Source organism: Phyllobates terribilis, unplaced genomic scaffold (assembly GCF_046119375.1).
Source record: "Phyllobates terribilis strain yellow unplaced genomic scaffold, ASM4611937v1 Scaffold_1__5_contigs__length_1240528914, whole genome shotgun sequence".
NCBI classification, from domain to species: Eukaryota; Metazoa; Chordata; class Amphibia; order Anura; family Dendrobatidae; genus Phyllobates; species Phyllobates terribilis.
In genome coordinates, this window is record NW_027362761.1 from 358,776,988 (window position 1) to 358,790,643 (window position 13,656).

At 43.1% G+C, this 13,656-nt stretch overlaps 1 protein-coding gene across 2 annotated transcripts in view; it reads left to right on the top strand.

Moving 5' to 3' along the window:
- RSRC2 (arginine and serine rich coiled-coil 2) overlaps positions 1 to 6,647 on the top strand; it is a 29,194-nt gene extending 22,547 nt beyond the window's left edge. For both annotated transcript variants that reach the window (XM_073676235.1, XM_073676236.1), the window contains 3 exons: positions 2,838 to 3,070; positions 3,546 to 3,635; positions 6,084 to 6,647. In XM_073676235.1, the coding sequence (XP_073532336.1) occupies positions 2,838 to 3,070; positions 3,546 to 3,635; positions 6,084 to 6,263 (503 nt within the window). In that variant the 3' untranslated portion in view covers positions 6,264 to 6,647. The remainder of the gene's footprint in view (positions 1 to 2,837; positions 3,071 to 3,545; positions 3,636 to 6,083) is intronic.
- The last annotated feature ends 7,009 nt before the right edge of the window (positions 6,648 to 13,656 follow it).

Below are 13,656 nucleotides of genomic sequence, written 5' to 3' on the forward strand. Positions count from 1 at the left end.
TAGGACTGCGCCCTTCCGGACGTCTGATTCTCTTTTCCTTCTACTGGAAGGCGGCCGCAAGGGTCTGCCAGCTTCCAAAGCTACCCTTGCCAGGTGGATCAAATCCACCATACAAGAAGCCTACCGCCTCAAAAATTCTCCTCTTCCAGCAGGAATTACGGCACACTCTACACGTGCGGTAAGGGCCTCCTGGGCCATTCGGCACCAGGCTTCGGCACAACAAGTGTATAAGGCAGCCACCTGGACTAGCCTACACACGTTTACCAAACACTACAGGGTTCATACCCAGTCCTCGGCAGACGCGAGCCTGGGTAGATGGGTTCTGCAGGCAGCGGTGCCCTAATTGTAGGGGCCTGTCTACACAATATTCGTCCATTGCTTCCCACCCAGGGACTGCTTTGGGACGTCCCATGGTCCTGTGTCCCCCAATGAGGCGACAGAGTGAACGAGATTTTTTTTGTACTCACCGTAAAACCTTTTTTAGCCTCTAATTGGGGGACACTGCTCCCACCCTGTTGCCCGTTCCGGGCCGTTATGTTGAGTTCTCATATTGTCTTTGTTTGAGCTCGTACATGGTTGCCTTCTTATAGGCATGATTATATGGTATCCATGTTATGTTCCTCCTAATGCTTTTGCACAAAACTGGAGAAGGCTGACGCCGTCCAGGGGTGTATACTGCAGAGGAGGAGCCACGGTTAATCTTTTTCAGATTATGCATAGGGTCACCTCCTAGTGGACAGCAGCATAACACCCATGGTCCTGTGTCCCCCAATTAGAGGCTAAGGGAAAGATTTTACGGTGAGTGCACAAAAATCTCCTTTTTTTATTTAAGTGGTGAATAAAAAATCCAAAGTTTGAAGAAAAACAAATGGCGCCATTTTCCGAGACCCATAGCATCTCCTCCTTTTTTCAGGTTCTAGGGCCGGATGAGGGCTTATTTTTTGCTTGCCGAGCTGACGTTTTTATTTATACCATTTTGCGGTAGATATTTTGATTGCCTGTTATTGCATTTTATTGCAATGTTGCGCCAACCAAAAAAACTTAATTCTGGCGTTTTTTTTTTTTTTCTTGTTACGCGGTTTACTGATGGGATTAATTATTTTTATATATTGATATATTGAGTGATTCTGAACGCGGCTATACCAAATATGTGTATATTTGAATTTTTTGTTTTATTTTGTAAAGGGGTGATTTGAACTTTTTTAGATTTTATTTTTTTTGTATTTTTAAACTTTTTTTTTTTTTTTTTTTTTTTTTTTTTTTTTTTTTTTACTTCAATAGTCTCCATGGGAGACTAGAAGCTGCGATAATCTGATCGCCTGTGTGTAGCAGAAATGCCCACTTGCCATGAGCGCCGACCGCTGGGCGGCGCTCAAAGTATCCCGTCATTGACAACCGCATGGGGTCTACTGCAGACCCCGCGTTGTCATGCCAATTCATCGGCGACCCGCGGTCATGTGACACGGGCGCTGATGGGTGGTACTTATGACGTCCTTCCGCCACAGCCATGTTAAATTCCGCCGCCAGAGATTGACAGCAGCATTTAACTACTTAACAGCTGTGGGTGGATCGTGATTCACCTAACCGCTGTACAGATCAGCTGTCGTGCTCCGTAACATGTGGGCTCAGCGCCGGAGCCCGCAAGGGGTGCAGGGATCCCACCTAGGACATATGAGTACGTCTTAGGTTGGAAGGGGGGTTAATATATTGTATGCATCGCTGCGCTACTTAAAAGAATTGTTGTCCCGATTCATCAAAGCGATTACACCAGAATGCTGGCTTAAATAACTTTGAAAAGTCACAAATTTTGCAAAACAATTTTTGCTTGAATCCACCAAAATGAGTGAAGCTGGGACATGATGCCACAGCTCGCCTAATTCATTATGAGTACAGGCACATTACTCCAGTCCCTGACTAGAGTAAGATTTGTGGCGAGGCACACAAAGTCACAAGCTATTTGTCAGACGCTCCTGATTCATTAAGAAGCGTGCACCTCTTAATGAGTTAGTAGCATCTGACTCCAATAGGGGCCTTTAAGGGGGTATTTCTTATTTCCAAGATCCTATCCCAATATGTAAACGGTGTAGTAATAATATTAGCAAATGCTTCCAATTAGAAATGTAGTATAGTTTTTCTGATTCACTATATCTTTCCTCGTGTGCAGGCATTGCAGGACCTTAGGTATCCATGGTTACGACCACTGATGGTGACAGCTAGTTGCTTGTGGTTGTAACCATGGATACCTAAGGTCCTGCTGTGCCTGCACATGAGGAAAGACATGGCAAATCAGAAAAACTATACTACATTTCTAATTGGAAGTATTTGCTAATATTACACCTAAAACCTATTGGGATAGGATCTTGGAGATGGGAATACCTGTTTTTAAGTTTAAAAGGAAGCAGTCACCATGTCTTTGCCATCTAATTTGAGAACCACATGATAAACAAGCAGAGAACCATATTCCACTGGTGTATCACTTAGTGGCCTGTTTTTAGGAGATGATCGCTAGAAGACGTGCTGCTATGTACTTCTTTATATTCATGAGCTCTGCATAACCCCACCCCCACCACTGATTGGCAGCTTTCTGTCAGTGTACACAAAAAGCTACCAATCAGTGGTGTGTGCAGGGTGAAACTGCTCCGCATTCAGAACTGTTGATCTGCAGCAGAGAAAACCGTGATTTTATCAAAACTGCTGCAAGCAGCTAAGTAAGTGATAAAATGCGGGAATTGGGGTCTCTTGGGGGAGCAAAAAGCTGTTAACAGATTCCCTTTGAGGGGGATATTCAAACACAAGAGTAAAGTTTCATATGAACGTTACTCATTTTCTTTCTTCAGTTGCCGTTGCAGGTGGTGGGTCTGTGCTGAACGTAGCAGCATTGTTGGCATCTGGAACTCAAGTGACTCCTCAGATAGCTATGGCAGCTCAGATGGCTGCATTACAAGCCAAGGCATTGGCAGAAACTGGAATCTCTGTTCCTAGTTATTATAATCCAGCTGCAGTTAATCCAATGAGATTTGCAGAGCAAGAGAAAAAACGAAAGATGCTTTGGCAAGGCAAGAAAGAAGGGGTAAGAAAGTTTTAATTAAAATAAATTCTTCCTCATATAATATTTTATTTGTCCAACTTAAAACAGTACTATAATAATAATAATAATAATCTTTATTTTTATATAGCGCCAACATATTCCGCAGCGCTTTACATACATTATCATCGCTGTCCCCATTGGGGCTCTTATTTAATGAGGTTATTGCTCTCTAGCTATAGACTGCACTCTATCTTTTCCTGCCATGCTGTTAAAAACTGGGAGTGTTTCTTATTGTAAATGAGAACCTAATAGAATAAGAAATGCAAATGTATTCCAGCAGAATTCCTCATTGTCCAAACAAGAAAATAATCTTCCTCACTAGCACTGTGTGTAAATGGGTCAATAATCGGTGATTACTATAGGTTTGTTATGTAGCTGTATAAATTTCATTGAAATTTTTTTTTTGTTGCAGCAGAAAAGTTTTACATGGTTGTTTTTTATTTTTTTCTTATTTTAGGACAAATCACAGTCTGCTGAAATATGGGAGAAACTCAATTTTGGAAATAAGGACCAAAATGTAAAATTTAGGAAGCTAATGGGAATAAAGGTTGGTTAAGTTGCATTTTAATCCATATGTATTGTATTTTGTTTATTTACACAATAAGAGTATATAGTGACTCAAGTTATTGGTGATAAAGCAGGCCACTCTCTTGACATGTCTGTGTTTTGGGTGGTGTTGAAATATTTACTTTATTTGTTAGTATCCATTGTGTCAGGAATTATAATGGCACCCAACAGACCCCATCATAATGTCCATTGGGGGGTCCAAAATCTCAACAGACACAATAACGTTGGATAACATGCTGTTTTGATAAAAGGTATCTGTCACCTCCTGGCACTTATCTGACCTTTAATATGGGCATACAGGTGATAGAAATAAAATCTATACCTACCTGTATGCCTCATACTAGAGGTCTGGTTGCTGTGAAATGTCTTATTCCTACAAGTTTCTGGTGTTTCCCTCCCGGGGTCCTCAAGAAATTCCGCCTCCTGTGTGAATTATAATATTTCCCCCCTCCCCTGCACGTAACAGTGCCCTGTGAATTGCAGTCGACGTGGCCAAATCCTGCGCACTTCACCTTTTACCTTTCTGCCGTCTATGTTCATTGGAGAGCAGGGATCTTGTGCGCAGGCGAGTCACTTTGACTTCCTAGCATCTGCGCACAAGATCCCTGCTCTACAATGAACATAGATGGCAGGAAGAAGTGCGCCTTGCGTAAAAGGTGAAGTGTGCAGGATTTGGCCACGGCGACTGCATGTCACAGGGCACTATGATGGGCAAGGGGGAAACATAATTAACAGAGAAGGCGGGAATTCTTGCGGGCCCCGGGACGGGAGCACATCAGAAACTTGTAGGGATAAAAGGAGATTTCACAGCGACAAGACCTCCAATATGAGGCATACAGGTATGTATAGTTTTACATTTTTATCACTTGTATGCCAATATTAGAGGTCAGATAAGTGCCAGGGGGTGACGGATTCCCTTTAAGCAATATTTGACCAAACCTGTGATTATACATTAGTGAACCATTGTATTCTCTGTAAAATGACAGTGAATGTTAGATCGCTTTTTCCTAGAACAGAACAGTGGGGATGATTACATCTCCTCTTTTGTGTGTTATTGGAGTTATCCCAGAAGAATTGCATGTTGTCTGTCAGACTATATAGAAGAACACACTACTATCTGATGAATCATTTGCTTATAATGAAGTGTTTATTACCATAATTATTGCCCTTAGTATGTTCTTTACTAGGGCAGGTAAAGCACACCAGTAAGCATCATTAGGGACATTATGGAGAATACAATCAAGTTGTACTTTTCTGTTTTGAGTTGTTCATTTTAACTCCTTCCCTCTGCATTTGCATTTCCTTCTGTTCCATAACTTTTTTTCTGTCAACATAACCATATGAAGGTTTGTATTTTTGCTGGGCAAATTGTACCATCCATGTTACCATTCAGTGTACTGGAAATAAATAAAAAATCTGCTGTGAGATTGCTAAAAAAAAAAAAAAAATTTCACCATCGTTTTTTTGGGGGGTTGCGTTTACGACATCCATTCTGGGCTAAAAATTACCTGGTAAAATGATTCAACAGGTTTGCATTATTATGGCGATACCGAACTTGTCCAGTTTTGTTATTTCAGTGATGAAAACAAATTCTCGTGTGGGTTAAAAAACAAACCATTTTTGTTTGTTGCCATTTTCTGAGACCAGTAACTTTTCTTTCATTTTCCTGTTTATTGAGCTGTGTGAAGAATTTTGTAGGGCAAGCTGCCATTCTTATTTATACCCTTTTGGGGTACATGTGGTATTTTGATCACTTTCCTATTGTATTTTTGACCAAAAAAACCCTGTTCCAGTGTTTTGGTTTTATTTTGCTTTCTTTCTCATTATTGCATAATAGATTGTCCATAAAAGTACAATTTACGGGGTAAAGAATGTTAGTTAAGTGAAAAAGCAATCATTATTTTTAATGAGGGAAAGGGGAGTAATTCCTGTTTTTAGGTATTTAATATTTTTAAACCCCCCCCCCCCCCCCACCCCCTCCCTTCTTTTTGCTAGAGGACTTAAACCTCTGATTGTGCTACATACTGCAATACAGCAGGGTTGCAGTATAAGCAGAAAATCATGGTATCCTATAAAGGCTAGGCAAAGACTGGTCTTCACAGGAGTGCTGTCAAGCCCGATTGCTGTGGAAAACCATCAGCACCCCATGGCTGCATCTCCAGGGGAATTGGGTTGTGAGGGGTGAGGCTAGCTGCACAGACACCAGACCACTGTCAGTGATTGATGGTGGCATTTAAGATAACAGGAGTGCACGTCATACATGGGGACTCGACATGCACTGTACATGTTGGATGTCATGATGGGGTCATTTTGCTTATAGAAATTGTAATACAAATGTCACATCATTTTGTAGAGTAGTAGTATATTTTAGTGCAGCATTGCAGTTCCTACAATGTGAAATCTATGTAATGATGTTGTCTTTTACTAGAATGAAGAAGAAGCTGGTACAAGTGCTGTAGAGAAAGAAAGTTTCCAGACCATGAAGCAACAGGAAGAAGTGTTTAGAAACCTAGATGCTCAGTACGAAATGGCAAGATCACAAACCCATACACAAAGGGGCATGGGCTTGGGCTTTACATCATCGATGAGAGGAATGGATGCAGTCTAGAAGAATAGGATTGTCCACTTCTTGGAACTTTTCAATAGTTCATGTTCTTGTAACCAAAAAGCTAGATCTCTATTCTAGCTTGCATGGATGTTGCATTGACTTTAACTTATTACGAAAATCATTTTTGTAAATATCAGTGATACTGATGTTAGTGATATCAGATTTTGTCTATTTCCATTTAATGACAATAGGAGCTTTTGTTTTACTATATGGACATCTAAATGAACATAAAGCTTTGTACATCAATATTTCCTGCTGTGTGACTACTAATGCAGGTCTGATATCATTGCTAAATGTACACAAATGTTCTGAAAAATTTCCACAAGCAAAATTTGTGCCAGAAGAGTTCTGGATGTTAATAAAGATGTTTATTACTGTGTTATAGTTATGTTTACATTTTGTGTAGATGTTTCCTGTCAAATAGCATTTATTTCAGTACACTTCTGTTCTATACACTTGTAAATTTAGACGATAAAAAGGCCTCCATAAGAGCTGTTGGTTTCATATATATATATATATATATATATATATATATATATATATATATATATATATATATATATAATATTTATTAAAAAATATACACATATCATTAGTGCATGTATGCCTACATATAACATGCCTATTTATACACCCTCTCACAGTGTGTGTGTTATATATGTATGTAATATATGTATCACGTGTATGTATAAGCATACATACACACTATCAAGCGATACATTCTTTATACCATCTTTTGTGTTTTAGGTTAATCTTGTATAGTTAACTAAGACCCTGGTTTGCTAAGGTGCTTGTCACTTATTAAAATGAATTCTGCCCATGCATTCTGTTGCTTGGAATATTCTACTCTATAAACAAGCAAAAAAGATTGTTGGCGAATAAACGAACATATCAAAATGCTTTTTTTTTTTTTTTTTTTTTTTTTTTTTTTTTGCCCTTTTCTGTGATTTGGAATGAACGTCGTGTGAAATTTGTCTATACCCACAAGGCAGAGTTACTATTGTGAGTAGATTCATGGCAAAAAAATGTACCACATTTTGGCACAAATTTCTATATGTACACTGTGTGCCCTATTGGCGAAGTGTGTATTGTGACCAAAGCATCATTTTTATGCAGATTTCTGACTCCAAGCTGTATAAACTTGAATTATTTACATGATGCAGATCAGGTGATGTGTATTTGTGTATTCCCACCAAGGACAACATCTGCAAGGAGGTTTGTATGTTCTCCCTGTGTTTGCGTGGGTTTCCTCCGGGTTCTCTGGTTTCCTCCCACACTCCAAAGACCTAATGATAGGGAATGTAGATTGTGAAGCCCCAGTGGGGACAGGGCCAATAATGTCTGTAAATTGTCTGAATTGTAAAGTGCTGCGGAATATGTTGGCGCTATATAAATAAAAATGAAAAAAAAAAAAAGATTGAGGACTGGTGAGGCTTAAGGGTAACACCCTTCATCCAAGTGTGCAGAATTATTAGACATCTTGTTTTTGTCAAGCAAAAATGGGTAAAAAAACTGAAAAATCAAAAATAGTTTCCCTTTAACAATCCCCCGGTTTTTTTAATATCTGTAGCCACCACTTCCCTTAACTGATGTATTACCGCAGTCCATCAGTCTATATCTAAGTCCCCTTACATATGCCAAAAAATACCTTATATACTTCTGGCAAATGGGCGTCAGACTTCTAGGCTGGTTTCACACGTCCGCATATAGACGTGTCCAAGTGTGGCAACCGTTGGCCGCATCAGGATCACACGGATGGCGTCTGGGAATCAGTGCTACAGTTAGCACTGTTCCCGAGTGCTGAACGCTACCCTCATCATGGTTCCCTGCCGGCGCTGCGATCAGCACCAGCAAGGTACTATGATGAGGGTAGTAGTAGTCTTCTCCCGGTGTCCACCTGTGTAAAAATAAGAATACAATAATAAAATCCATATACTCGCCTCTCTAGGGTATCCCCTGCTGTAATCCACGAGACCGCTGCTGCTGGGGAAAATGAGCCGCAGTTCAATGAGTGACAGGACACCACTCCAGAAAACGTACTGAGGTGTGCACAGACCCATTCATTTGCGATGGGTCTGCGTGTGTCAGTGTCTCCTGTACGTGTGGAAACTGTCACCACTTGTACCGGAGATACTGACGTGTGAAAGAGCCCTCACACACCATGCTGCATGCAGCAATACCTCGAGCAGACAGTGACTTCAAGTGAAATGCTGGTGAAGTTATCCACAGATTGTAAACCTTGTCCAGCAAGTGGATACACAAATTACCATACAATTTTCTCCACTTACTCCCAGGACAAGGGCAAATTTGGGAGGTTCAATCTAGGTGTCCTTCCCTTCGCAGACTAAATCTCTCAAAGAACCCTGATATGCTCTTGAACAGCTTGTACATTTTGATTCCCTGACTTGCCCTTAAGGTTCGTTCACATCTGTGTATAAAATTGATCAGTGCAATGTAATATAAAAAAAAAAAATTGCATTGCACTCACACCAATGTTATTCAATGAGGCAGTGTTAAGTTAATGTGAGGGGTTTTTTTTTCCCCCTTCTCCCGTGACACCACTTAAGAGAGGGTATCTGCCCATCAAAGACAGGAAACCTACTGAATAAAAGGGTGGTACCTCTCCTCTGCATCAGTTTTGGTTTCCTGTCCTTGAAGGAACCTGTGAAGGAGCGGTATGACTTGGACTTACCCAGAGTGGGGGGGTGTTTGTGGATGAGGATGCCTTCCGATCTGGAGATGCACTGCTGGCTAGGATGTTTGTGGTGCAGCGACATGCCGATGGGGACCTCTTGGTAAATGTACAAACACCACCATATCTTAAAGAAACAATGGCTGAAACCCCGGTAAATCCAGGGTCAGCCAAAATAGCCTACTCGTATAGCATTTAAAACGGAAAAAAAACGAGTACAAAATGGCATGAAAAGTTAGTTTTATTTATTCAATCTGTAAATAACTTACATTAATATATCCATAGTATAATTATAATGCATGGCAAGAAAGTGCAATGTGTTGGAAGAAAAACGCAGTCCCACCTCCAAGGGCATATCCTACCCAAGCTAAAAGGATAGAGTCCATATACATAGTGTGGTACCTTTCCAGAGATATAATGTGTAGCATACCTGGCGGCGTTCTTGCATATGGCACCATCTCCCACTATGCAAGATCGCAAACTTGTTCATCAGTCCAGTCTGCTAGCCTGGCTTCTTTCCATGCTGTCTGTCTGTCTCTGTTCTGACTGTTTAGGGTGGCGGCCCGGTCCCTTCCTGTGTCATGTAGCTGCTGTGGGCACACCCCTAATGCATCCTCAGCCTATTGCTGTCAGTCACTGGATATTTTAAACCAGCTTCACCTGGTAGCTGATGCCTGAGCAACGCTATCATTCAGTGTGCTGCTTTACTCTGAATGTGCCAGGTCCTGTTCTGTTCTTGTCTGTTTCCCTCACTCTGGGGACTGTATTCCCAGACTGACTCCTGTATCTCCAGTAGCAGTTCCTGTCTGAACTGTATCCTAGCCTGTTCGTCCCGCCTTCTAGGGGCCGCATACCTAGACCTGTTTGTGTTTTCTTGCCGGTCTGTCTGCCCTCCTGGAGGCTGTATTTCCAGGCCAGTCTGAACACGCTCCTAGCCTGTTCGTTCCGCCTTTTCTGGGGGCCGCATACCCAGACTCGCTCCTGTATCTCGCTGCAGTGTCAGTTTCTGTCTGAACACTCAGTTTCTGTCTGAACACTCTCCTAGCCTGTTTCCTGTTTTTCTCTATGTCCTTACCTTCCCTTTTTCTGCAGTCTGAACCTGCACCTAACTCCTACTCGTTGTCGCTGTACTTCCGTTTGTGAGTTTAGAGTCCACTCGCTACTTCATTGCAAGTATCTTGTGTGTATCTGGTTCTGCCTTGCTCGCCGCTCCAGGCGGCCTCGCTCTCCTTGTCTACCGCATCTGCGGTTCTGTTCCGGAGTCCCAGTCTGTACTGGACCTTTTCCAGCCTGTGCGCCAACCTGCTAGTGCCTCCCTGTCGGCACTCCAGCTGTGCTTGCCAGTACTCCGTGCCTGCATACCAGTCGTGGTTACCAGTACCTGCATACCTGCCGTGCCTGCCTCTACCCACAAGTCCGTGTGCCAGCCTAACCTGTCTGTTCCTGTATTCTCTGGTGTGGGTCAACAGCCGTGTCCGGGGTCTGTCCTGGAGTAGCACCTGGTCCCTCTGCTCGGTTCCTCCCTGGTGCACTGGCGTCATTAGCTGTCGTGCGACCTTGGTCGGATGGGGTAGATACTTAGTTACGCCCCTCCAGGCACTCTCCGGTTCATGGTCCAGTGGGATCACTAAACGCGCACACGCCAGTCAGTCTGGGCGTGTGCATAACATAATGGATAGAGTAATACTATATATTTCAAGTGGAGCATAATAAAAAATGTTCAAAACAAACCCAGACTCACCAGATGCTTACCACAATTGTATTTGGGGGCCAGGTGGACGCAAAGGACAGGTGGTAGGGATGTCTTGACACGCGTTTCGCTTGCAAAGAGCTTTATCAAGAGACATGGTGCGTCATGTGATTGAAACACATAGCTCAAGATGAATGAAGATCTAAGACAAATACACCCACAATTGGTCACATGGTGTCATGTGATTGAAACACATAGATCAAGATGATTGAGGATCTGAGACAGAGCGTGCATGTTAGTGTTAACCCCGCTCTGCCCCATGAGTACAGGGCGTCATCATGCAACTCAGGATTAATGAAGGCCTCAAGCAGCGCATGCGTGGCAGCCCCAAACCCGTTCAACCCCATGGATCACACCCCCTGTATGCGTCTCCAGCATGTGCAATCACGCATCCGGAGACCACACACGGGATAAAGATAGCCAAATCCATGTGCGGAAATCGGGGCAGGCGCACATCGGCCCATAATAGCGCATGCAATCACCGAAAATGTCACCAACAAATATTACCTCAGCTAGTGTGTACAGTAAATAATACAATGCATGAAATACACAAAAAATGCACACAAAAAAAAAAAAGCCATGTAGAAGCATAACATGTAATGCACCCGCAAGATAATATACTTATATAAATATTTATGTTTAAAGATAATCCAACAGGCATGTTTCCAATGCAGTCCGATAGAATTCCAAATGGCATCCAATAGGAAAAGACATATGTCGATATTTAATAGGAAGAGCTCAGGAGAACTGCTGAGGATGGAAGATGCGTTGCATCAAAAGGTAATCCTGTTAAATTCAATGGTATAAGAGAATAGTTAGAAAAGCAAATTTTAAAAACAATTAAAAATAAATTCCCACCATCCCAAATAGTCTATAAGGGATAACGGAAAGTACGGGAGAGCATTCAAAGCAGACGTAATTACAAAAATGATGAAAAGAGCAGACTCATTCAGACCCCGCGGAGCCATGATATCAAGGGTCACGATCCATCTGGCCTCTTTCTGGGCCAGAATTTGTTTCCCATTACCTCCTTGGGAGTCCAGATGTAGGACATCAATGCAGCGCACCGTCAGGGAGCTCGGGTCACAATTATGCGCCTTGAGGAAGTGACACGGCAGTGTTCTCAGCTCCTGGGGGTCAGTCACCGTGCTCCCGAACTCTCACCCTGAGCTCCCTAGTGGTTAAACCAACATAAATTAGTTGGCAACCACAAGTAGCATAATAAATAACGTGAGTAGAGCTGCATGAAATGTATTTCAAGATTTTAAACTCACGGGAGCCATCAGAGGACGAGAAGGAATCAGAGCACAGGACATTCGCGCAGGCAGCACACTGACCGTATGGAAAGCATCCTACCCTGGGTCCGCGGGAGCCAAAAAAAATTGGTCAAAGGGGCGATATAATGACTTGACACCAGCAAATCCCCCAAATTCTTTGTTCGACGAGCCGTCATGAGGGGAAAATCCCCAAGAGAGTCACGCGGGGAGGGCTCCGTGCCAAAAATCCCCCAATGTTTTGAAAAAAAAATTAGCATCTCACCCCTTTGGTGATTAAAGGTGGATATGTAGCGAACCCTCTCAGGCTCCTCCCTACCTTTGGGAGCAGTGGAGTAGAGAAGACAGTCATGAGAAGTCCTCCTCTCTCTCTCATAGCTACGGCTGATGGATCTATTACTGTGGCCCCGATTTCTAAAGCGTTCAGCCAGATCTGTGGCCTGTCTCTCAAAAGATGAATCTGTGGAGCAGATGCGCCTCATCCTCAGGAATTGGCCAACTGGGATGGCCCGAATCGCAGAGATATTATGCGCAGACTTTGCGTGTAAAAGGGCATTAACCGCCATTGGCTTTCTAAAGACGTCGGTCTGGAGAGACAAAGATGAGTCTACACGACGTCCAGAAACTCAATACGTTTATGATGGTACACATATGACAGTTTAATGCCCCAGATGTTAGAATTGAGCTGCAGCATAAATTCCTCTAGCTCCCTCACCGTCCCATGCCAAAAAAAAAAATCAATGTACCTGAGCCACGACACAACCCGCGCGGCGCCCCGCACGCCCCATAACCAAACACCCCCCTCTCCCACGCACCCAGGAAGAGTTTGGCGTAAGAGGGCGTGCAGGCTGCCCCCATGGCCGTACCACGTCTCTGCAGGTACACAACATCAAAAAAACAAACAAAAAATAATTATGTGAAAGGACAAAGTGAAGGAGGTCTAGGATAAATTCCCGCGAGGGGCCGTCCAGGTCGGACGTCCCGAGGAAGAGGCGGACCGCAGACAGGCCCAGATCATGGATGATACACGTATATAGGCTCTCAACATCAGCCATGACCATGAGAGTATCATTATCCACAAGGACACCATCAACCCGTGTAAGGACGTCCGTTGTGTCTTTAATATAGGATGGTAGTGTGGCCACTAAAGGTCTAAGGTGACTGTCGATGTATTGGCAGATTGGTCCACATAAACCACCCAAACCGGACACGATCAGACGCCCCGGTGGGTTGAGGGCGTCCTTGTGGATCTTAGGTAGCAAATAAAAGGTGGCCGTCTTTGTTGGCCGAACTGTCAAGGCGTGTACCATTTGTTTATTTACGATGCCAGAGAAGGAGGCTGACAGGTTGTAATCCAACCTAGAGTAAGTATCAAGATTCCTCGACTGACACAAGGCCTCCCTCTCGTACATCACACAGGGCCACAACACAATATCCCCCCCCCCACTTGTCCGCTTGCTTAATCACATTTTCTTTCACGGATTTTAGCTGTTGTATAGCCAGCCGCTGAGCCGTGGACAGATTGTGCCCTCTTCTCCGTGTGGAGAGTTTTTTCAAATCTTCAGTAACAAGGCGGACGAAAATCTCCACTAATGGGCTTAGTGACAAGGGGGGGGGATCTAATTGATTTTGACACCCATGATGTTAGTGACTCACCTGAAGAAGTCAGAACTTTCT